The following is a 26635-nucleotide window of genomic DNA, read 5'->3' as shown; positions in this document are numbered from 1 at the left end:
TGAAAAACATCAAGATAATTCAATTTTACCCATCTATCATTTTATTTTATGCATAGTCCCCACAATCATCTGCCCCTTCTTTCAAAGAGTATTTGGGGAGCCATACCTAAGATGAACTCTTCTTCCTGACCCAAATTTAAAAACAACGTACATGACCTCCTAACACCCACCCCTAACACCCTCAGGGGCATATTATCAAGAACCTCATTAAAATCATCGCCGTTTTAGCGGCAGGAAACTGCCACTAAAACGGCGATAATGGGCTTGCTAATATGCGTGACAGAATTCCAATTGGAGCCCAGGTTAGATGTGCAGGATATCTAACTTGGGCTTCAATTGCAATTCAATAACGCATGTTAGCAAGCCCATTATCGCCGTTTTAGCAGCAGTTTCCTGCCGCTAAAACAGCGATATTTTTAACGAGGTTCTTGCTAATGTGCCCCTCTGAGCATTCCCTTCCTGCTGCTTCAGATACTGCACTCCCTGCTTTCAAGCTTTGTTTTGTTATCAACTAAAGCTACATCATAGCAGTGAATTACCAGATTAACAATCCGGCTGCAAACACTAAGGGGCATATTATCAAGGGGGTTTATCTCCGCTTTTTTGGCTTTAAAAGCCAAGAAAGCGGAGATAACATTATCTCCCTATTACCTAGCTGTCGCTAACACCAGTTAGCGACAGCTAGTAGGAGATAGCGACCATCTTGGGCCCCACTTTGCATGTCAATGATATTTATCACTAATGACATGCAAAGTGGGCGTGCCACGATGTTAGCGACTGGAAACAGTCGCTAACATCGCTATCTCCTATTACCAACTTTTGGAGATATTCGCGCTAAGCGCGAATATCTTCAAAAGCTAACACCTGCCCTGAGCAGTTCTTAGCCATGTTATCCAATGGGAGGTGGATAACATGGCTAAGAGCATTAGCTCGGTAATGCATGAATATCGCTGACTTTTCAGCGATATTCATGCATTGTGGCCGATTTTTATCGCATTTGCGATAAACCTTGGTAATACCAAGGTTTATCTGCGATAAAAATCGCCGCAGCTCAGCGGTAAATTTTTGTCTCTAACCAAGCAATAGCGATAATTATCGCTATTGCTTGGTAATATGCCCCTAAATATTTCCTATGGAACCTATACATAAAATATGAAATGAAGTGTATCCATCCTTTTATAACCCAATTCTCCTGATATTGGTGTAACAATACACAGTATGACAGGGATTTGTGTAAATCAGAAGGAAAATTAAACGAGTCCGGTGTTGGGAGGCTCCCTTGGTGAAATAAATTAATCATTTACAACCCAAAGCTTATAGATCAGTTCACCGACAAAACTTCCTCAGTTAAAATGTTTTAGAAACTGAAGGGAACAATCTGCTTCTGTTTTTATTATAACCACCGAGAACTTGACATGTATTTAGCAGTATTGATAATCATTCTTTTGGTTTTTATTTTGATTCTTGTTAATATAAAAACAACAAGCGATGCCTGGACGAGGAACATCTCCGAGAAATTTCCACCTGGACCGAGACCCCTTCCGCTGATTGGAAACCTGCATCTTCTAAACCTGAAGAGACCACATAAAACCTTCCTAGAGGTAACACGATTTATTTTTTCACTCTCAGCTTGAAAATGTAGTGCAGCATATGAGTTGAGTACATTCCATGTACCGAAAGATTAAGCAGATGTTTAGAAAAAATCGGTTCCTTTAAAAAGGCACCAGGTAGTTCAAAAGATTATTTTCGGCTTGAAAGAGATATTCAGTTACACAGGAATATTGTTTGATTTGCCCAATACTGCTTACTCATTCGTTGTATTTCTCCATTTCAGGAATAATTATTCTGTCGCTTTAATCATATCTATTTTTCTCTAAATTGTGTTCGAAGTGACTATTTGCTCACACCCTCTACTGTTCAAATTTATTTCAGCATTTCAAGAAAATGATTTGCTGACATGTTAATCATCTCGATGTCCTTCCTTATATTTGATTCTACCAACTTATATTTCATGCAATGTATGTGGTACTCCTGCACTGTGTGACTTTTTTGTATGTCAGCTGTGTTCTCATGCATACATTACTATATAGATTAAGCACACTACCCTTTATTTTATGTTGTTTCTATTGTAATTTATTCTCCTGTTTCTCCTTTGAATATCATCGTTGTTGCCAGTGGCGGCTGGTGACATTTGAAAGTGGTGTGGCGTAAAAGAATTGTCGTGCATCACTGCGGCAAGTGAGCAAGCGTGAACCACCTAAGGGAGGTTGGGGGGTATCCCCCCTGAGAAAGTTTTGAAAAAAGAGTGGGCAAATGGTGCATTTTCAAGCAAACCTAAAGCTGCGAAGAACAGCACTGGAATGCTTTCTGCCCACAACTCAGGATCCTTCCCACCGGGCAGTGGCAAAGGAAACAATTAAAACCTGCCTCTTTATGAGGCTTTTCTACAAAACTCACAGAATGCCTCCCATCCCGTGCAAAGAAAAAGTCCCTGAAAAATGTTAAAGTGCCGCAGAGGAGCCCTGTGAACTGAGTAAAGAACAAGTGACCTGATTTTGCTCATCCTGTATCCTGTAGGTATGTAGGGGTTTTGGTTACACATGAAATACACCTAGACTCAATATCCAAAACAGCATTACAAAGTGGCCACGTGCCAAAAGTCAGCACACAACAAATCAAATAAATACATAAATAAATTAAGTGAGAGAGATCCCGCAGAAGCGCAGCGACTGATGTAAGGATAAGAACACCACTCTGATCATCTGCCCTCAGTACCCCTCTTCCATCTCTCATGTGCACAGGGCTCTCTGCCCTCAGTCATAGGCAGGCTACTATTGCGCATGTTCGGGCAGATCGGAAAAATTATCTGCCCAGACTCGAGCATGCTGCTGGGCCGGGCCTGCTGTGCTAGTAGCACTACCATTGTACTGTCAGTCACAGTTACCCTGCTGTGCTGCCCCACCCCCTTCAGCGAATCTGGCTCGGGCGTCCGGCCGGTCCGATTTCAAGTGGACTGGTGAAGTGTGTGTGATGCAGGAAGAAGCTGTGGCATGTATAGCATGTGGCATTAGTAGCGCAATGCCCCAACGCCCTCAATGGACGTACCCGGCACTGGTTGTTTCCTTGTAGCATGTCATCACATTTCTCGTTATTGCGCTTGGCGTCTGGTTTAGCCTTGATCGTGCTACATTCCATGTGACTAAAAATACAAATAAACTACTATACTGCTGTCATTCTTTTAATGCCACTGGATAAACTTTAACCAGTTCTAGCAGATATGAATACTTATTGTGTTTGTAAGGCACTAAAAGATTTCTAGAATACAAAACATGGGTAATAAATATCTACTGTGGAAAAAATACTTGGGGCCAGATGGGTATACAACTGTTACAACGAAGTTTTTACCACGCACTACCATTACAACGCAGGCATTACCACGCATACCATTACAACCCATTGCGCTGGGGGGCGCTCTAGGATAGGGAATAAGTATAATTTTATATCCAACACCTTCCCTAGTGTCCACGGGGACTGGAGTTGGAATATAAAATTATACTTACCACTATCCAGCAACTCTAAGCGCTATGCGTTGTAACGGTTTGCGTTGTAAATACCGCGTTGTAATGGTATGCGTGGTAAAAGTATGCGTTGTAACGTCATACATCCGGCCAGATGTACGACCCGCCAATTTTCAAGTCGCAAATTGCATCACATTTGCGACTCGCAAATTGGGATGCACAAGTGTCTCAGACACTGTGTGTGATTCCAAATGGGGTCGCACATTGCATGCCTCATGCATATTAATGAGGCAAGCACAATTTGCCACCCCATTGGAATGGCTTTCACTCTTAGGGCTGGTAGACCGCAGGGGTCAGCAGACCACCATGTCTGGGACTTCTTTTAAAAAAAGCAGATTTTTTTTAAATGCAGCCTGTTTTACTTATAGGAAAACGGAATGCATTTAAAAAATAAAAATGAAACATTTCAGTTTTAATTTTTTAAGCGCAGGTAGTGGTCCTGCCATTACAAAATAGTTTGAGAATTACTCACAAAGGGGATGGGTGGTAAACTGTGACTGTTTTGAACCCGCAATTGCAGTTTCAATACAGTCATACTTATCTTACGTAGTCGCATTTAGGAAGGGATGCCCTTGGAACTCCCCTTCCAATTAGCGAGTCGCTAATCCTATTTTTTGAGACGCAAATTGATTCACGACTCGCAAAATAAGATTAGTACGTGGGCCACACAGTTTTTTCGGGTTCCAAATAGTTATAAAACCCATCTGCGCCCGCAAAAAACCTTAGTACATCTGGCCTTTAATATATAAAAAAACGAAAATTGTTGTGCTGTACATGTTTTAGCCATTCTAAACTTGAATTTTTGTCTGCAACAACTGAACTAATTTTCAGATACAGGACAGGATGATTACTCATTAGAGAATGTTAAACAGTGTACAAGGATTATACTTACAGATATCTCAACACTTCAGACTAAACTACTGTCTGTCTCAAATGGTACAGTAAGCAAAAAAATTCACAAATAACGTATATGCATTTGTATAATAACTAAAACAAAGAAAATAATGATTTAATCAAAAGGTATTCATGCTAGAAAATAAGAATGCCAGTGTTTTAAAATTAGCAAAATAGCAGTAACACAATGAACGTGTTATGTATGTCTTTATCTATAATAAAATTAAATTAGCCTTTGCTGTCATTGTAGCTCTTGCTACCATTAGGAGCTAAGTTCATAGTATACTTTCAGGCATTTTTACATGGGAAATTAACCTGCTGGCTCTGGAAAGTTCCTCTCTTCCCCTCTCAGGGATCTAGGCAGGCTCTACTGACAGAAGGCTGGTGTCAAAGTTCTTTTGTGTGTTAGAGGCAGTCCTTTAAAATGTAAGTAAGGCAGGGAACAGCTTTGCATAACCACCCTAGCAAGTGCCCCATCCAGCCAACACATAATCCCCCTTTGGGGAAACAGTCATTACAATGCAGCCATTACCATGCATAACCATTACAACACAGCTGTTTAAACTCAGGTACCATTACCAAGCATAAACATTGCCGCGAAGGATTTTACAAAGCTTGTGCCTTTTCCACGCACCCCTTTACAACAAATTTTGTTGTAAAGGCATGAATAATAAAGGCATATTTTTTTAATGTAAGTATTAAGCATTTATACAAATGTGTGTGTGTGTCTCTATATGTATATATTACCTACTGGCGGTCACCAGTAGGTAGTTATAGTTAGGACCAAGTTTCCATAGGAAGAGCATTTTTTGGTTTGCTTATAAGGTTAGGGTCATTTGATAAATCTTCATGACATTTTTCAAATTAATTCTATGTTTCTATCTGCTCCTATGTTGAAAGTTTGGGGGTGATTTGTTGGGGGTGAGAAAAAAGGGGGGTCCCATAACGTGTTTCCTCAATGCAATTTCCATAGGGAACTTTAGACAAGGCTACAGGTTAAACGGGTGAACCGAATTACCCCAAATTTGGCAGGGAGAAGGGTCTTAGTCTAGAAAGCGTGCTTTCGTTTATTTGGTGTAAATCCGTTCAGTAGTTTTGGAGAAATATCAAAATTCACAGGTATCGATATTTGGGAATTCTGCCATCTGATTGGCTGAGGCATTACAAGCACAAGCTTGCTGCTTATTGGCTGCGAACGGTTGCAACTAGGATGTGTTGGCAGCAATTTTGTGATTCCGTTGAAGCGAGTAAGGGGAAAAAAGGGCAAAAATGTAGGAAAGGGGAGGATAGGAGTGCTGTGAGCTCTGTGGGGTGGTTAGGGCGTGCTATACAGGGAGTGTGAAGCAAAGTATTTACCCCTACCGGTGGGAAAGTGCTGTTTTGCCCAGAGTGAGATGGTGCTGAGGTAAGGTGCCATTACACTCGGGGATGAAAGTGTGCGCCTTAACCGTGAGCTGCGTGCTGTAAAGTGATGTGCTCTGGGCGCTGTAGCATACTGGCTGAAGCAAAGTATTTACCCCCACCAGGGTGGTTAGGGCGTGCTATACAGGGAGTGTGAAGCAAAGTATTTACCCCTACCAGTGGGAAAGTGCTGTTTTGCCCAGAGTGAGATGGTGCTGAGATGAGGTGCTGGTACTCTTGGGGATAAATGCGTGTGCGTAAACCGTGACCCGAGTGCTGTAAACTGATGTGCTCTGGGCGCTGTAGCATACTGGCCACTGTAGCATAGCTGTGCAGGTGGTGTTATTATGTGTTTAGAGTATAGCGGGAATAGGAAGCAATCTACTCACTGGTACCGGTCTGAAGACTCGAGGATGAAACTGTGAGCCTCAGCCGTGAGCTGATTGCTGTAAATTGATGTGCTGTGGGCACTGTAGGATACTGGCCGCTGTAGCATACCTGTGTGAATAGTGTGTTAGTATTCGTTTATACTATACAGGGAGTGGAAAGCGAACTACTCACCCCTACCGGTCTGAAGACTCAAATGCAGTGTTTTAGCCAGCAGGAATAAAGAAATAATCGTGAAAAATATAATGCAGAATGTTCCAATGCCACAGAAGACAAATGGTGAAATCAGGTGTGTCTAAGAGAGTGGCTGTGATAAATAAAGCGATGAATGAATGAATGACTACACATTTGTATAGCGCATGGTTACCCGGAGGCATCCCAGCACTTAAGTGGTGCATTCATCTCTGCTGTATTAGAGGAACAGAAATGTTTTCAACATTTTCCTAAACCTGAGGTGATTCTCCTCCAGACGAATAACATCAGGGAGGTTGTTCCAGAGTTTTGCAGCCTGTAACGCAAAGCGCCTACCGCCCATACTGATTCTCCTAATCCTAGGGATTACCAGTAGATTCTTATTACTGGATCTTAGGGTCCTGCATGATTGATAGGGGCGGAACAGAGGTAAGAGGAGGTCTGGTCCTGAATTAGTCAGGGCTTTATGAACAATAGTCATGGCCTTGAATTCAATCCTTTGTTGTACAGGCAGCCAGTGGAGTTGCTGAAGCGCTGGTTTGGCTGAGGCTCTTCGTGGGATGCCCAATAACATCCGGGCTGCACAATTCTGGACGGTCTGTAAGATCTTAAGTGTCCCCTTTGGGGCCACTAGGTAGACTGCGTTGGAATAGTCCAGGCATGATAAAATTAACGCCTGTACTAGTATCCGCCTAGCCTCAAACAGAAGTAGCCCTATGATTATCTTAATTGATCTGATCAGGGCATAGCAGGTCCCTGCTAACTTCGAGCCTGTACTAGAAAATTGAGAGCTGGGTCCAGCCAAACTCTCAGACTCTTAATTTGTTATTTTGGGAGCGGGGGCAGGCCCAGAATATCTGGCCACCATCCGTCTACAGAGGTGGGTGCTTTTTGTCCCAGCATCAGGACCTCGGTTTTAGCTCCATTTAATTTCAAGAAGGACTCATTCATCCACTCATAAACTCTGCTGAGACAGGAGGACAGGTTGTTGTAAGTCAACTCCTGCCCGGACAGAGTGATGATGAGCTGAGATCATCAGCATAAGTCACCAGTTGCACCCCCCAGGGTAACACCACCTCAGCCAGTGGTCTCATATAGATGTTAAAAAGGTCGGGCTGAGGGATGAACCCTGGCAAACACCGCATTGTAGATGCATTGGGGAAGATACAGCATCATCCTCGAACACTGAAAAGGTCCGATTGGAGAGGAAGGACTGAAGCCACCTCAGTGCGGTCCCAGTGATTCCTAATTTACTCAATCTTTGAGTCAGAATAGTATGGTTAATGGTATCAAAGGCCGCACTGAGATCTAATAAAAGTATGGCAACACAGTTCCCTCCATCTACTATCTTCCTTGTTTCCTCCACTACTGCAATAAGGGCAGTTTCCGTGCTCTGTTTGCACCTAAACCCAGTCTGGGTGGGATGTAGTAGATTGTTACTTTCGATGGAGGTGGATAACAGGGAGTTAACATATTTTTCGGCAATCTTACTAGTAGTAGGCAACAAAGAGATAGGGCGGTAGTTAGCCCAATCATCAGGGTTAAGATTGGGATTGCTTAATAACGCCCTTACTCTTTCCTGTTTCCACCACGCTGGTGGAACTAACCCAGCTGCCAAGGAGGTATTAATCACATCCTGAATCACCGGGGCCACCGTGTCTGAGACCAAATTAAGAAATGGTGGTGGAGCTACATCGATTGGTGAGCCTGTTTTCAGATTCCCCAAGAGCAATTGAACCTTCGCACAGTCAAGGGGAAAGAATTCCTTGAGCAGGATCTGGTCTTGGGCAGGGGGAATGAGTGGACCTACGGGGGTCACCTGAAATGACGAGTAAATGTTTACTACCTTTGAAGCAAAAAAGTTTGCTAACTCTCTGCAGCGAGGGTAAGCCAGAAGCGGGTCGTTAGTGGGAGTAGGGGGAGTGACTAGGGACTTACAAAATTAAAAAAATTTCCCTAGAGGAACTAGCGGCGGAAGTAATTTTCTCTTGATAGTAATTGGACAGGGTGACTTTAATAGCCCGTTTATAGTTGCGTAAAGCTAAACTATAGATGTTATTTAATATCTTCACAGTAGTCTTTCCTCCACCTCCTCTCCTTGTGCTTACATAGCTGTTTAAGGATTCTAAGTTCTGGGGTATACCAAGCTTTTTTATTCGCCCCCTACGATGAGAGAATTCAGCTTTAGGGAGGTCCAGGTCTAGTGATACCTCCAACCACTGATTAAAGCGAGCATTTGCTTCTAGGGGATCATTGCTAGCTTCGGGCATGGTTTTTCTAAGGTTAACAATCCATTTGTCCATTGGCAGTTTAGACCAAACTCGACTTATTTTTTTTAGAAAGGTGAGCCTGGTCTGGCTGTTCTTGGTAGGTAAGGGAAAAGAGAGCATGGTCAGACCAAGGAACCATCGTCGAGTTTTCAAACTTCAACGTACTTAGGTTGGTATAGCAGCGATCAAGTGTGTGTCCCGCTTTATGTGTGGGACCTTTAATAATTTGTTTAAATTGGACCACCTCTAGCGCTGTCGTCAAACTCTGACATGCAGGGGTGTCAGCTTCTTCTAAATGTATATTGAAGTCTCCCAGCATAGTAAAGTTGGAGGCATTGCAGGAGAGATTAATAGCACAGCTCAAGAGCTCTTCACAAAATTGCCCAAGTGCCCCCGGAGGCCTATAGACCAAGAGCCCCTTCGGCGCGCCGCCGGCACGCCCGCTGCGCCCGCCCGCTGTGCGGACGGAGACCTGCATCCATGGGGTGGAGGGGAACACGAGGTAGCCCAACAACTAGTGCGCTCACCTCGTTTCCCCCCCAAATGTCTGCCGGCCCTGTCTCAGACCGCGTCAGAGCCTTAGTCGCTCTGCGCGGGGAGCAGGGTTCAAGTCCTACAAGGGGCAGATAGGTTCCTTAGTAAAAGTTTAACGAAACAAAATAGTAGTAATGAGGCGCAACAGAATTTACAACAATGTTTTAAAAGTTTACAGGCAGCCTAACCCCCGGCTTCCGCCTCAGGGGAGATAAACACAATACACTAATCTGTGTCGGCACGTCACAGAGCGCTTTAAATACTGAGGGTAGGAGGTAGTCCAACAACTAGTGCGCTCACCTCGTTTCCCCCTCAAAATGTCTGCCGGCCCTGTCTCAGACCGCGTCAGAGCCTTAATCGCTCTGGGCGGGGAGCAGGGTTCAAGTCCTACAAGGGGCAGATAGGTTCCTTATTAAAAGTTTAATGAAACAAAATATTAGTAATGAGGCGCAACAGAATTTACAAAAATGTTTTAAAAGTTTACAGGCAGCCTAGCCCCCGGCTTCCGCCTCAGGGGAGATAAAGACGACATACTAATCTGTGTCGGCGCATCACAGCACGCTTTAAATACTGAGGGCAGGAGGTAGCCCAACAACTAGTGCGCTCACCTCGTTTCCCCCCCAAAATGTCTGCCGGCCCTGTCTCAGACCGCGTCAGAGCCTTAATCGCTCTGAGTTTGAAAGATATAAAAATTGTGTTTATTTAAGTGCCATAAATGAACCCACTGGTGCAAGAGCTAAGGCATCCAGCTGAGGAAAACTCCAACCGCTTCTGCTGTATTCAAACGTAAGCTCCTGCATCAGTAAATCCCACATTACATGTCACAGTTCCATGTGACATAAACAATACCTATTAGACTTGAATGACTCTAAATTCTATAATGAAAATAAAGGAAGGATACAATTACCACATGTATCCTTTAAGAAAACAAAAAATTTGCAAAATGTAATCATCAAACTTCTTAGGTACCCTGGCACCCCTTTTTTGTAACAAAAAATTATCAACAGTAGAACAGTCAGCAATCTCTTGTACAGTAGATTCAATCTGGTGCATGCCAGAATTGGTAATAGTTCTACCTTTCCTGTTCGTGTGTGTGCTTGCCTCCCGTACCTGTTGGGATCGGCTTCAGCTCCTGTTCTTCGCCTGGGCATTGTTGTAGCCCCCACTCCTCGCGCTGCCTGGAGGCAGCGCTGATCTCTGTGGCGTTCTGTCACGGGGCGTGTGGGCTGCTCACAGGACAGGCATTGTAGCGCTGCAGGGACTCACTCTCCCAGGAGTCCCTGTTCGGCCTTGACCACCTGGCCTGCGCACCTGTGAGCCCCGCCCCCGGACCGGCAGCAGGCTGTAAAGGTCCCGCCTGCTCCAGCATCTTTGGGACGCTTTCCTGTTCGTGTGTGTGCTTGCCGCCCGTACCTGTTGGGATCGGCTTCAGCTCCTGTTCTTCGCCTGGGCATTGTTGTAGCCCCCACTCCTCGCGCTGCCTGGAGGCAGCGCTGATCTCTGTGGCGTTCTGCCACGGGGCGTGTGGGCTGCTCACAGGATGGGCATTGTAGCGCTGCAGGGACTCACTCTCCCAGGAGTCCCTGCTCGGCCTTGACCACCTGGCCTGCGCACCTGTGAGCCCCGCCCCCGGACCGCCATTTCCTCTATTTCTGTCAGTCATTCTCCACGCTTTGCGGGACGCGCCGGGAGAAGCCCGGGCAAAGGGCGGGCCGTCTGTGGCCGTCCGGGGACGACCAAGGACGGGACGGGCCACCCCTCTTACGCCTTCATTCTCAAGGGGAAGGTAGGATTACATCATTATGTCTACAAATTGTGACAAACCGATAACCGCGGGGGGCAGCAAAGGTACATTGGAGAACTACTTCACCAGGGCCTCTGTGGATTTGGATAAGGATAACCTGTTGACTGAGCGTAGGATTGAACGTCGCCGCTTTATCGAGCTCCTGAAAAATAGATCATTTACTGATTTGGCGCCTATATCTGTCCTGCCGGATACTGACACCGATACCTACAGTGAAGATCCACTGCCCTTGGACAATTTTCCCCAACTCCTCAGAGACACTCCACCGCTCCCTGGTACAGCAACCATCGGTCCTTCACTTAATGTGTTGTCTTCATGCGCTCCTTGCACAGGACCAGACGTTGAAAATGTGCATTGTGCTCCAGCTAGGGAGTTGCCTAAAAGGAAGGGCAAGACGCTACACATGACCAAAGCCCCTGGCCCACCACCATCTAAAAGGAGAAGGGGGGGGTGCACCTCAGAGGGGTAAGCTTAGCCATTCCGAGTTCGGTAAATCCCTGAAAAGTAAGACCACTGTTGTAACTATGACTAAGGCCCCAGCACCATCTGACATAGTGCCAGCGGCAATAGCACCTCTAGACACAAATGTTATATTGCCTGATACCAACCTATTAAGTGAATCTGGGGTAGTTTCCCCCCTTTGTCAAGAAGCTTTACCACTCTCTGGTACCCCGTGGGATTCCATAGATCAGCTATTTAGGTCCTTTATGCTTCCTATATTGGATATTCTAAAGAGGGTGGAACAACGACTTGATAATTTAGAGGCATTGTATGTTGATAACGTTGGGGTAGGGCCTTCTACGAACATCCTAAGGCCCACCACTTCACCGATGATTCCACCTCAGACTCCAACTGCCCTTGCCCCTACTCTGGTTGCCTCTAAGGGTCCTAACAATGGCAATATTGGAGCCAACAAACCTTCTGGCAATAACAAACCGAGAGCAGCAGTTGTTCTCAAGAGCTCCAGTAAGGATAATAATACAGCTAACAATCCCCCCAGTAATATCCAACGGAAAACTTCGGCATCCCAGCATGCCCAGGTGCCTGTGGCAACAGGGGCAAAATCTATAGCCCAGGCTGCTAGAGAACCACAGAAGGGAGGGGATAACCCCAGCGTCACGAACCAGCAATTGGGAAGGGGAAGGTTGAGCTTGCCCACTAATGATAAACTACAGGGCCATAATGTTGAATTACCCCCCGAGGCTGTGCCTTTCGTAGTCGTACTCACAGGAGTCCCTACTTTAGAGGCAGGTAAAAGGGAGGGGCATCCCCAGCTAAAAAACAAAATTCTCCACTGGTTAGGACAAAATAGACCACTCCCATACTACATTAACGGAGAGATAGTCCACGTCAGGCACCTCCCTTGGTTGGGCAGCAGGGAAAAAAACCTCAAGGGAGATATTGTAGTAATAAACTTTAGGGACCCAGAGGCAGTCAGATGTATACTAACAGGGTCCTAGGGGAACTTGAACACTGCCATAGTCCCACACGATCTAACATATTTTTATCCAAGATCGCTTGTGACTCCCCCTTTTTTCCCCGTAGGGCTTGCTGATCCTCACCGCAATAAGAATGCGTACATGCCACCCTATAACAGATACACGGGTCATCCGTCTAGGCCCTTGCCTACTGGGAACACATCGGGTTGGAATACAGTCCCTGTTGGTGGCCACAGCATGCTTCCAGGGGGGTCGGACCATTTGTATGGGAACAGGAGTATGGAGCACTTGATCCCTTTTACCCCGCTGGAAATTTCTAACAGCTATGGTGTTCTTTCCTGTTTCGATGGCTGTGATTGACTTCCCGTTTCCACCACCCCTCCCTTAACTAGTTCAAAGGTGGGTAAAGGGGAGCTAGCTTGGGTGGACGCAAAGATTTGGACTAGGTTGATGCGACCCAATCTTAGGAACTGCTACATCTTCCAACCAGTCAATTGAGCCACCTAGCCGACAAAGCAGACATTTAGCGGCCCTATCATGGAATGTGACGGGTTTGGCTACAAAATTAGACAGCACTGATTGGTGTGATTTTGTGGATACTCATGGAATCTGTATATTTCAGGAAACATGGGCTACGACCGCCCTCCATAGAATGGGGTATGTTACCTACACTGAACTCGCCATAAAGGGTGCTAGAGGCAGGCCATCTGGTGGCCTGACTATATGGGTGGGTGTCCATCTTGGGTTTTCTGTTAAAAGGATTAGCACTAATAGCTGTGACTTATTATGCATTCTCTTAGCTCGCCCAAAAACACCTAAATTGGCAATTATTAACATTTACTCACGTCCTGTTCGTGTGGGAGGAACCTCACAGACTCTAGAGGCCTTACCTAATTTATTGAATAGTCTCCCTAGCGAGACTAAGGTGTTAATAGGGGGAGACTTTAACTGCCACTATGAACCACTTGGGGGGGCCATTCAGATATCATCAGACGAGGATGACGTCTGCCAGATTCCATTCCCTAATGTCTACCAAACTAAATCCTGGTCACCTATGGTCATGCAGCTCACATCCTTAACGTATACACATTCACTTAGAGCATGTAACGGTCACTTTCCAGGGGATAGCCCAGGAAAGTGTACTTATAATGGAATGGGCCATTCGTCAATATTTGACTATTTTATGGCTAGCTTGTCTTTATGGCCAATGATTTGTAACTTCCAGGTACACGATCGCTCGGAAAGTGATCACAACCCTTTGGTAGTAGAGTTGGATCTGCCACAGCCTGAGGCGGTGCCACAAGAGGCTGACGCTGTATCAAGTAATATTAGAATTATACAGGGTGGGAAAAGAATCCGTTGGGCCACTATTAAGTCCTCACCAGAAAATCTGGCTTTACTGTACAATAGTGTAATTCCCCAGCTAGAGCGGGTGCTAGCATTGAATGAGAGTGCCTCAAATTTTGCGGCAGGCGCAAAGGCTGTAGAAATCCATAAAGAATTAATGAAGACCCTGGCAGGCAGTTTTTACAAATCCTCCAACCAGAGCCAACGGCAGCCACGGGACTCTAATCCCTGGTATAACCAGTCATGTAGGAGGGCAAAAACTATTTTAGTATCTGCTCTTAAAACAGGCAGTAAGACTTCCATTATGATTGCAAGGAAGGCTTATAAGGATCTCCTGTTCCATGCAAAATCTGAATGGGAAACTGAGAGATGGCAGGCAATCAAACAGGCACTGATTGTGAAAGATGCACGATCATTCTGGAATCTGGTTCACACCGGGAAGGCAGAGGGCAAGTCTAAGATCGACCCTAACATCGCTGAGGAAGTTTGGTGTGCTTACTTCAAAGATCTTTACTCTAGTCCTGCTTCCCTAACTCTTGAGCTACCAAGTTCTCCTCTGTGGTTGGATCCTAGCTGGTGCCCTCCTTTATTTACTTTGTCGGAAGTGACACTAGCGGTATTAGCACTGAAAACTAATAAGGCCCCGGGGCTGGACAGGATTCCTGGTGATCTTTATAGAGATGAGTTGAAGATATGGGTCCCTACTTGACTGTCCTATTTAATGCCATTTTGGACGGACAAGAACTCCCTAGCACCTGGCTGGGGGCCGAAATCATCCCGGTTTATAAAAAGGGCTCCCCGCTGGTACCATCAAACTACAGGCCAATTAGCCTTATTGATGTCACACAAAAAAATTATGCCAGACTCCTTTTACAACGCCTGCAGGATTGGATTACAGAGAATAATATTCTCTCCCACCTGCAAGCAGGGTTCAGAGCCAAAACATCGGCCATCGACCAATTACTACGGCTCCAGGTACTTTATTGGAAGCATGTGGTCTTGGATGGGGGTAGCCTGTATCTAACATTTGTGGACCTCAAATCCGCCTTTGATATGGTGGATAGGAACCAATTGTGGAGCATACTAATCAACATGGGATCCCTCTTTACCTGTGCCATCAACTTAAAAGACTCCATGAAGGAACCTTCGCGAAGGTACGCTTTGGTAAATCTGGCCAGCTGTCTAGGGCATTTCCAATCGAGAAAGGGGTTAGGCAGGGGAGTGTACTTGCCCCCACACTATTTTCCCTCTTTCTAAATGGCCTTATAGAAGATCTGACCAGCGCAAAATATATTGATGCCCCTAATTTAGCTGGCGCTAAATTCCCTGCACAAATGTTTGCGGACGACACCCTGCTGCTTTCAAAAACACCAATGGGGATGCAGCGGGTGTTAGACCAAATTTACCGAATTCTGTAAGAAAAGGAACCTGGTGATCAACATAGATAAAACAAAGTACATGGTGTTTAACGCCAGCACAATTAATTGCCCCCACCCGAAAATGGATGGACGACCCCTGGAAAGGGTAAATAACTTTGTCTACCTAGGTTTGACACTGAACGACAAAATGGGGTGGGACACTCAAATGTCTAAGGCTAATCTAGGGCTGTCACAGGCCGCGGGGGAAATCTTAAAAGTGCAGAAAACTTGTGTGCATAAACTAGTGAGTGCTCCGCTAGAAATATACAAAGTTCAAGCAAGATCTTCCACCCTCTACGGGGCGGAACTTTGGGGGCACCGACCAGTAAATGAGATCGGTGTTACCGAGAATAACTTTATTAGGCAGCTGCTCACTCTACCAAAAAGCACACCGCTAATACCATTAAGGCTGGATTTAAATCTGAGGCCAATTGCAGAAGTAATTTCCTCTCGCCCGCTCCTTTACTGGCGAAGATTGTGGAGTGTCCCGGAGCTTGAGAGCTGTAGAGAAGAATTGAAGACCGTGATGGCCTGTCAGGGTGCAGGTAGGATACAGTGGCTATCATTTATAAGGGGGTTAGTGACCAAGATTGGACTGGAGAACCTGTGGTCCAATCCTGAGGCTGCATGCCAAGTTATCTCGAGACAAACCCTGGCTGAGACCATAAAACATCATAATCTACAGGAAGCTCTTCAATCAGCCAGGCCCTCCAGTCTCACCGATAGCTTTTTAGATCACAAGAATGTTTATAGCTTTGAGAAGGAACTAGATATGATTGAACCGGTTCTAGCAAAGAAGTTGTATCTACAGTTTAGATATGGCACACTGCCCCTGCATTCATATACAGACAAATGGAAAGAGGGCCCAGCTCGCCCCTGCCCAGGATGTGAAAACTCTAATGAGACCCTAATGCATGTAATCTTGTTCTGTCCTGCCTATAGCAACAGCAGAAAGAAATGGAGTATACAGCTATGTCTGAACCTGGGAGTTAGGAATTATCTAGAGTTTTTTAGAATTTTAAAATCCGATACTAATGCACTAATAGTTACAGCCGTTGCCAAGTTTCTGTTCTCTATGTGGCTAAAAAGATGGAGAATGCTTCGGAAGTAACAAAGCTCCTGGGCTGTTGTTGGATAACACATCCAGGAAGACTTTGGGCTTCTACTGTATTTTAACTTTTTAAATTTGTTAATATATAACTTATTGTCTTAGGAATTTTAATGGGACTCCACCACCAAATGGAAATTTGTAGTCTATGTATATCAACTGGGATGTAATATGTGTATTTATTCAATGTCTAAAATGTGTTCTGTACTTTTATGGTTCATAAACAAACCAAAATAAAGTTTTTTGAATGAATGAATGAATAGTTCTACCCAAATCGGAACTTTGAGGAGGAACACAAACATTGCGCTTCTGAGAAGCACATTCGAAACCCTTCTGGTCAAACCATACATTATTGTCTTCAGCTGTTTCAAAAAAACATTTTTGTGCAAAAAGCTAAGGCATTGAGCTGGGGCAAACTCTAACCGCTTCTGCTGAATTCAAACCAAAGCTCCTGCATCAATGAATTCCACATTACATGTTACAGTTCCATGTGACATAAACAATAGCTATTAGACATGAATGACTGACTTCTATAATGAAAATAAAGGTAGGATACGATTATCACACTGTGCCAACCAGTTACTAAATCAATCAATCAATCAATCAATCAATCAATCAATCAATCAATCAATCAATCAATCAATCAAAGCATTTATATAGCGCACTACTCACCCGCAGGGTCTCAAGGCGCTGGGGGAGGGGAGTCTGCTACTGCTCGAACAGCCAGGTCTTGAGCTGCTTCCTGAAGGCCAGGTGTCGTGTTTTTTTATCTTGATTGTAATTGTAATTGTAATTGTAATTGTAAAATAGTTTTTATAGAGCGCATGCTATCGCTCCATGGAGCATCTTGGCGCTGTAAAAACCGTAGTCTAGAATGGTGGGCCGGAAATACTACTCACATCACTTTCAAAGTACCTGAAGGTTTATTTGAGCCTAGACTAACTGTTTACTAGCCGTGTCTGGTAGATTAAAAATCCAGGTTTTCAGGGCTTTCCTGAATTCGATTTCAGTGGGGATTTGCCGTAGGCTTTGTGGGAGTTTATTCCAGGCTTTAGTACCAAGGACAGCAAGAGATCTTCCTCCTTTGGTGGCTAGTCTAAATCTGGGGACTGTTAGGAGACACATGTCTGATGACCTCAAGTTCCGACTTGGTATGTACGGCTTGAACCGTGGGAGCAGATATTTAGGCCCTTTTTTGTGGTATGCTCTAAAAGTAATTACCAGTATCTTAAAGAGCACTCGCTTGTGTATGGGGAGCCAGTGTAACTGCTTTAAGGCAGCAGAAGCAGAAGATCTCCTTGGAAGATTAAGCACCAGGCGTGCAGCAGCATTTTGGACAACCTGCAACCTGTGCAGGGTAGATCTATTCACTCCTGCATATATGCTGTTGCAGTAGTCTAAACGTGATGAAATTAGTGCCACTGCAACTGTCTTCTTTGCTTCCAAAGGGATGAAGTTGAAAAACTTTCGAAGACCACGTATGATGTTGAAACACGATCCTGCCACTGCATTCACTTGTTGTTTAAAACAAAGTTTTTCATCAAATCTGACTCCCAGGTTACGTGCGGATAGTACTGTTTTTGGCGGGATTTCCTCATTTGGGGGCCACCATAGCTGGGGGGAGAACAGATTTTGGGGACCCACAGGGAGAATTTCAGTCTTGCCCGTGTTGCATTTCAGATGGTTAGTCTTCATCCAGTTAAAGGTAGCGGTGAGGCACTTTCCAAGATTCTCCTCCGCTCTTGTAGATTTGCTGTCTAAGACTAAGATGAGCTGAGTATCATCTGCGTATGATACTGTATTGATGTTAAATGATGTTATTAGCTCAACTAGAGGTGTCATATATAGATTAAACAGCACCGGGCTTAGCCTTGATCCCTGGGGTACACCTGTTGGATTAGATTTTTTTGCTGATAAATACTGTCCAAGGACAGTAGTCTGTTTCCTGTCTGCAAGGAGATTTTCCATCCATGCCAAGGCCGTGCCCCCTATGCCCACCGTAGTTGATCACCAGCGTGTGAGCAGAAGCTGAGGATGAGTAAAATTGTGTGAAAGGGATTTGTGGATAATAGGCAGGCAGAGAGACGTGTGCACAAAGAATAGACATGGTTTTAAAATGGATGTCGGGTTTATGCTAATTTAGCAAGTAAATGGCCTATTTGCATAGACCATACACCACCCATCCCTGGTTAGACTGGAGACGTAAGGGGCAATAATGAAAACAGAGATACAATGCCTGAGCATTCTTAAAAAGTTATTATATGAAAGTAGTTCAATTGAAGTGTAGTCTTGTGGGGTCTGCCAAAGTCTAGCATGGGAATGTGCTCCCTCATGAGAGTGGTCTGGTGGACTGGTCATGAAGGTTCAACCTGGTTCTCCAGTTCCAAATTCAGCAGTTCTGACCATAGTGCCCCCTCCTCTTCCCCAATGAACACCATACTGCCCCACTGAGAGAAACTTGCACTGCACTGACCTGCTATAAACACCTGGATGTGACTCAATTCAAATCACACACTAGACAAGAGCAATATGCTGCCTAAAATAGCATGTGAAATGTAAGCAGGCAACAAAATGGATACCTTTTTCTTTTTACACTCAATTTTCAGAAATTATTTAGTGGTTTTGCCTGAAAAGATAAGGCCATCACTAAAGGGCATAGAAGGGACCCGTTTCAATGCCCATTACTTATATCCTTACAAAACATAAGCTGTATGGTTTAAAAAGACCATGTTTGTGAACACAAAGCCGCTGTACATATTTTGTTGTCCAATTCACCCATCAAGCAGGTATTTCAGTACCTTCAGAAATAGTGCACTCTCCCACCCAGGGTAAGCAATGTTGAGAGATGAGAAAACAAAAGTAGCGTTTCACTGGCATACACTGTAAAGTTACGCTAATGGGTTCAATCTGGCCACCTTGTAACCACCCTGTCTTGCTTTAGTTATGTTAGTTAGTTAGTTATTTCTCTCCACCCCGAGGCTGCACACTTAGGAATTGAAAAATATTAGAAAAAGAGACATTTCCAGCAAACATGGTTTTCTTTTTTGTATCCATTTCAAAGGGGAGTAAATAAATGAAAGGAGGAAAGAGAAGGTAAAGCCTGGCTGCTTTTCATGTAATGACTGTCTCTGACTCGCGCAGGGGTTGGTTCCACACGGCCAAATTGGCCCCAACAACAGAACCGCCCCCTGTCACAAAACCGGTCCCCACCCCTTCCAGCCTACCAGGGGATTGCCCGGTGCCCAGACTTACCAGTCCGGCCCAGCACACTGCGCCCAACCTGAGGCCCAGCACTGTGGAATGCTCTGTAAACTACTAGCACAGTAGACGAACAGGTATCAACATTGGAACGTGTCTTGATCCCAAATTGGACGATGTTAGAACTGCATCAAAGATTGGAGATGAAGGTACTCACTTCGACCAGGTGCAACCTACTCTAGGTCCCAACAGTTGGACAGTGTCTTGATCCTACAATGGACGATGTCCGATTTTACCTACTGCTTGGTTTTCATACAACTCCCTTTGTTGAGGTGCATCAGACTCTGTGCTTCTGTAGCTAACTGCTATACATTATTATTATGCTTGGCTGACACCAGTCAGTGGAGTACACAGCGGTACAGCGGGTCCGAATAGTGAAACGGGGTCTTGATGCTATGATTGAGGGTGTCAGAAGTTAAAGTCTGTGATTATTTCTGTGTACCCCCTCCGATCAGGTGCAACCAACTCTGTGCTTTCGAATCCAACGGCACATGGCTGTGAGGCATTAATGACCACTGGCTCTTGCTTACACTGTCAGCAGGGCTCACAATTCAGATCGAGTGGTGATTGTTTAATTACAGAATCCAGTAGTCAAGTAACTACAATTTCTATTGAAATATAAAAGTTATACTTTGAGTATACTTGCTTTAAGAATTTTTTTTAGATGAGTTATAGGTTTAGTACCATGACCAAATTCTTCTTGGTAGTGGAAAAGAACACTGAATAACAATCTACCCTGTGGACAGCAGAGATCGCAATTCAAATTGTTTTGGTGTATTTATTGCAGAGTTTTCTGTAATTTATGTTGTTGTATTTTGTGAAGAGGTAGTGAGAAAAAGTATTCATGGATGTCTGTGTGACTACTGACTTCAATTTACACTGCAGACAGCAGTGTTCACAATTCTGATCGAGGTGTTATTGTAGATGGCGCAGTCCTGTAGGAAAAGACATTGCTCCAGTGCGCTCTGTCCGCACCATGCATACGCATCATTGCAGGCTCCACACAATCTTTGTGTTGCTTCTTGTTTGACAAATTGGACAGCTCAGTCCATGTTACGTGGCTGTGGGCCATTGCTGACCGCTCTCTCTGGCCTACACTGCAGACAGCAGGGTTCACAATTCAGATCGAGTCACTATTGCAGATGATCCAGAGTTGATTGTAACAGAAATTGCTCCTAGTATGGCCCGCCTGCAGCATGCATCATCACTGGCTGTGCAGATGCTGAATGCTTTTGTTGTTACGAAAAACACAAGAAAACCAGGGTAAATACTGTGTATCAAGAAACAATGGTTCTTGTGGCAAAGATACTGGAGTATAATGATAATAAAAATGTGCAATGGCAATGAGTGTTGGGTCATATGGATGTCAGACAAAGAGGAGGCCGAATACAGTGTGATTGAATACTTACACTTTTTATAAATTATTTCAACAAAAATTACAAGTATATACAACAATAGGTGCTCACTGTCCCCAGTGGATTTTGGAACCAAAGGAAAAACAGGCTAGTGACATTTGTGACATTTATAAATTGGTTTCCATTGAATAAAAAACAACCATTTTTGACTGTATCAATATGTCACAAATCACTGTTTGCAATGGACATTGCTGTTTCCTTGCTGGTGCAGGTCAACTAGATGCGACACCGCTCACTGATTTAGTTGTCCTACTAGTACTTTTAGTCTCTCTCTTCTAGTCTATGCATTCTTTATCTGGACTCAAAGGGGTGTGTGAATTCATTGAAAACATGCCTATTATTAATTATGCCTCCCCCAAACTTCTCTTACCTTTGCTTGATGTTTAACTTAGGCACAGCGATGACTGCATGGTGAAGATGGTTTCCTTTTTTCTATATGCCATGATTGGGGTGGTGGTGGTAGACTGGTAGTATAGTAGTAGTAGTAGACACTGGTAGGGCAGCAGCATTTGCAAAAAAGAAAATGAGAAAGTCAGTCACCTCTGAGAGACTGTTCGAGGAGTAGTAGAATTAAGTACAGTACAGAACTTACAGAGCTGCAATAATATGCAAAAATATTTTACAACAAAACAAAATGGTGGTGGGGATAGCCTACTAGACAGAGTTACAAACTATAGTTGTGTCGAATCACTAGGCCTACAGCGTAACAGTTAGTGCTGTGTATGAGGAATGACAACAAATCCAATCAATGCTGCGGTATATGTTCCTTTGTTAAATAAAAATCACCACTAAAATATACTGCTCATCATGGGCAAGCAGAAGAAGAGCATCTCTCTGCCTTGAAATTGAAGTACTGTGGTTTTCGCCACATCCGCCCCAGCAAGCGTGTGATCAATTATTGGTGTTCATTTAATTTAGTCACACCTCAATAAGTCACACAGCCCAGGGGAAGAGGGTTAGGGTTTGTTGAATGGATGGGAAGGGGGTTTGGGTAAAGGTTTGACAGTGAAAAACAGTACACATGGACAAACAAACGACAATCTTTGAAGACTACCATATCCAATATGTTAAGGGAGAAAAAGGAAATGCATGCATGATGATCATTGATAAGGAGACCCGGATTACATTCACTTCTTTTCTGTTATTCTGGGCCTAATACTTTTACAGATAGCAAATAGAATTTTTAAATATTGGTAGGGATGAATTATAAGCAGAGACCAAACCTATTGATAATAACAACAAGAACACACTGTTGTAAAGATTGTAGACAAAAAAATGAATCAAATTATTTAAAAGAAGATGAAAGTTGATACTGTTACTGTGTTATCCTGGTCAAAAATGTGGACTGGATTTGCATCTCGGCATTCCTCTTGTTCTTCTTGTCCAACAATCTTGGGTGTCGCCAGTCGCCACTGCCCACCTGGAAAATGTAGATGTATTGGTAAGGTAAGTGTGCATTGTAATGTTTTCCCAAGTATAGGGCAAGGCCCAGCCTGTAATTGTAGATGGAAAACAAAAGGGATATTGAGAAACAAAGTTGAAAGAAAGGCACAAGTTATGGTGTAGTGCAACAAGAACACTTTCCGAGACAGCATGTATGCATCATCTCTACTCTAGTGACCTTCCACAACAACAGGACAGAGCAGGCCCACAGCGATGGCACATCGCTTAGCACATCCTCCGTTTAGAGTACTTTTTTTAAAGAGTTGAACAACGCACATATCCAAACATAGCATTTTACAATTTACGTTAATAAAGCAATGCATCGCATTCATCCCACCGTTACACTCGACTCCCCTTATACTCAGATATTTGGGTCTGCTGTGGTTGTTGTTGTTCAATACTTGTACTGACTGTGAAGATCGGCCTGAAGATCGGCATGCAGTAGAAGTCAAATTTTGTTATTACATTACAAGAGTAGAAATATTATTGACTTGAGTCACTATTTAGTGTGTACAGTAAGACTACTAGTACACTTTGACTTCACTTCATGTACAACAAACAAACAACAAAAACACAAACACCAAACGCTCAGAGCCAGGTGTCCAATGCATGCTATTCATTTTCATTACCTGTTTCTTCTCATCTTAGTTAACGGCCAGTCTTTTTCGGCATCATCATCATGGACGGTGCTGTTGTCATACTCAGTGTGCTGATGAGTCCCCTTCCTGTATTCAATCAAAAGCAATGTATCAGGCTGCAGTAGAAGTACAAATATTAAAAATATTTGCAAGAAGGGGAAAATTGTCTTGAGTTACGTTTAGTGTGTACTGTAGAAAGATAATTAGTGCACAATGACATAACTTCATGCACAACAAACAACAACAAAATAACCCAGTCTGCGATTCTGTGTCCAATGCATGGCCTCAATCATTACCTGTTCCTTTTCATCTTAAGTTAACGGGCCGTCTTTTTTGCCATCATCATCGCGGATGGTGCTGTTATCATACTCAGTGTGCAGATGAGTCCCCTTCCTGTATTCAATCAAAAGCAATGTATCAGGCTGCAGTAGAAGTAAAAATATTAAAAATATTTGCAAGAAGGGGAAAATTGCCTTGAGTTACGTTTAGTGTGTACTGTAGAAAGATGATTAGTGCACAATGACATAACTTCATGCACAACAAACAACAACAAAATCACTCAGTCTGTGACTCTGTGTCCAATGCATGGCATCAATCATTACCTGTTCCTTCTCATCTTAAGTTAATGGGCGTCTTTTTTGCCATCATCATCGCGGACGGTGCTGTTGTCATACTCAGTGTGCAGATTGAGTCCCCTTCCTGTATTCAATCAAAATCAATGTTTCAAGCTGCAGTAGAAGTACACATTTCTTATGAAAGGGAGATTCAGTATGATGGAGCGGAGGAGCTGGATTCGGAAGATTGTACAGATAAATGCAGGCACCTGAAAAGTGTATATTGAAATAGGAAGAGTAGAACACCGTGGTAATGGATTTGTTGTGATTCAAAGTTTGTAACCGGAACGACAGACACACAAATAAAGGAAAATAAGGGAGGAAGACAGTAAGTGCAAGCCTAATTGTCAGGGAAGTATAGCTTGTCCTCAAATTCTGGGGTTTCAGCCAGTAGTAGGTAATCATGTGACACACTACTTCTGTCACCTGATCCGCTGTCCTCATCTTCCTCCCTTGATTCATGTATTGTGCAATTCGGTGGTATGAAGTGCTGATTCATTTTAATCAGTGTTAAACTCTCCACGTTTCTTGGGCGAGAGACTTGTCCTTCTTACTGTTACAATGGATCCAGCAGCACTGAAAACATGTTCGGAAGAGACACTTGTGACAGGGCAAGCCAGATAGCTTATCGCCAGCCTGCCGAGCAGTGTCCATTCAGCCCTTTTCCTATACCAATACTGCAATGGGTTTTGATCAATGTACACCTCTATTGGGTTGTCCAGATAGGATATCTGGAAAAAAAGCAACAGGCCCCTGTAAATAAGGATAATACCCTAACAAGGAAACAACAAATTGGAAAAAATTGGCACTGGGTAAAAGTGCTGGTAATCCATCTGTGCTAACAATTATATCATCGATATACAAACAAATAAATATTTACTCTAAACCAACATGATATACAAAAATGTATTCTGTTTATTCATATGAATTTTTTTGGGTTTTCCTCTTTTTATCTTTTTGTATCTTTGATTTGTGATTATTATCAAAAAATATTAAATATGACATACAATCAAGCGACAATAAAGTTGATAAAAGATAAAAGGTTATTTCATCATTTAATATATCAGCCATTATAATGAGGTATGACCACACACAGAAACAAAAGAACAACAATAAAAGGATGAGAAAAAAAAAAGACTATTTGTTAACATGGACAATAATGTATCAGTAGATCCCGGGATATAAGATAGGAATTCGATGTTAATATCCATAATCGAGTTGGAAACACTGGTTGAAAGACATAGATGTCACCAACGCATTTCAGTCTTGGGCCTTTCCTATTGACGACCAGTGATGGAACATCAATCTTCCGGGCCGCGTGGACAGCGTGCTCCGTTCTCATAGAATTGACATTATCCTGTTTCCCAGTTGAACTTTGGCTGCAATTTAAACTTCACCTATACTGAGGCTTTAAATTAATAGAATTCACCGGTCATCAATAGGTGAACTTGCAGATATAATTAAAAGGTTTTTTATTCTTCTTGCTTGAATGCATTTTTACTTGAGGCAATATTGCTGCTCAACAATTCAGAGTACCAGATAAAGCAATCTTGAAGGTATCATACCCTGTATCGAGAGCAAAAATGGAGAAAGCGGATATCATAAATAGTGTCCAAAAGATTTTTTGTATCATATTGCACCATATACAGATTTGTTAGTATGCCACTGGTAGGTTCACCCTGAGGAAGGTCCAAGACTGAAACGCGTTGGTGACATCTATGTCTTTCAACCAGGTGGGCAGAGAAAGGAGAATGAAGAAGGGGGAGGTAGAATTGGAGCCAAAGGCAGAACAGCGCTTGCATATTGTTAGGGCGACTTGGAGGATTAAAATCATTTCATCACTAAACTTTCAGTTTCGAGCTCGTTTTAGGTTGATACATATAAATTATAAGGGGAAACGATATGTAGGAAAAGAGAGATAAATGGAAGGGTGGAAAGGAATGGTTTGCTGTAAGTAGTACTTTCACGTGATTCAGTACAAGCTGACATTTGTAGATATGCCCATATTTGTTTATCAGAATATAGAGCTGAGTATCCATAGTAGGCAAATGATTAATGTCATGGTTTGTGTAATTTAAGTTGGGAATTGTGTTCTTTATGATTAGTTACAGTGACCCCCGAAGATGGGCGTTGAGCCCGAAATGCATTGGGTCACTTTTTTTGAATAAACGCTGCCTGATATAAATCCGTGCTTCAGTCATGTTCTTACCGAAGGTTTGGAAAGAAACAGTGAGAGCAATAGAAAGTTGAAAATAAGCATGAAAATTCAACCTGTGGACTCGATTTGGAGTTTTTACAAAGGGGAAATGAAACTTGGATTACAATGATAAACATGGAGAAAAAATGACTATATGTTTCATAGTGATACATGTATGCCAACATGGCACAAAGTGCTGTGCATTTGCTTGGGACGTGACACGCCCCATTTGTGTGAAGATGACTGATAGCCAGAAACCGGTCCTATGATACTTGATTCTGGCCCAGGAAAGACATGGCTTGGCAGTTCGGGCTGGACTGTTCCCATGAGACAAAGGGTCAAGGCTGATTTGCATATGGCCATGTTTGAACTGGGGTGGTGTGGAGTGCAAAAAAAACCGATGGATTTATGCTCAGATCTCTGTACTGGGGTGAATGTATGACATTGTTCTTCATTCTGTCAATCAACTGTTGGTTTTGCTTTTCTTGTTGCAGCTGCTGTTCTTGTTGCGTCTGCTGCTGCTGTTCTTGTTGCGGCTGCTGTTCTCGTTGCGGCTGCTGTTCTCATTGCGGCTGCTTCTGCTGTTCTTTTTGCGGCTGCTGCTGCTGTTCTTGTTGCGGGTGCACACTTATCTACTGATTTTCCACCTGCGTTGATTGTGTACTACTTTGTGATAATGACATTTCAACATTGCTGCT

General features: G+C 43.6%; 1 protein-coding gene across 1 annotated transcript in view; it reads left to right on the top strand.

The window, feature by feature from the left end:
* Nucleotides 1-1338: 1338 nt before the first annotated feature.
* The window catches only part of LOC147706982 (cytochrome P450 2K1-like), a 524195-nt gene continuing 498898 nt past the window's right edge, over nt 1339-26635 (top strand). Inside the window, exon 1 of the mRNA XM_086926210.1 lies at nt 1339-1601. Within this exon, the coding sequence (XP_086782336.1) occupies nt 1416-1601 (186 nt within the window). The 5' untranslated portion in view covers nt 1339-1415. The remainder of the gene's footprint in view (nt 1602-26635) is intronic.

Source organism: Lissotriton vulgaris, chromosome 6 (assembly GCF_964263255.1).
Source record: "Lissotriton vulgaris chromosome 6, aLisVul1.2, whole genome shotgun sequence".
Lineage (NCBI taxonomy): Eukaryota > Metazoa > Chordata > Amphibia > Caudata > Salamandridae > Lissotriton > Lissotriton vulgaris.
The sequence above is the reverse complement of the archived record's forward strand: the minus strand, read 5'-3'. Positions and strand labels throughout refer to the sequence as shown.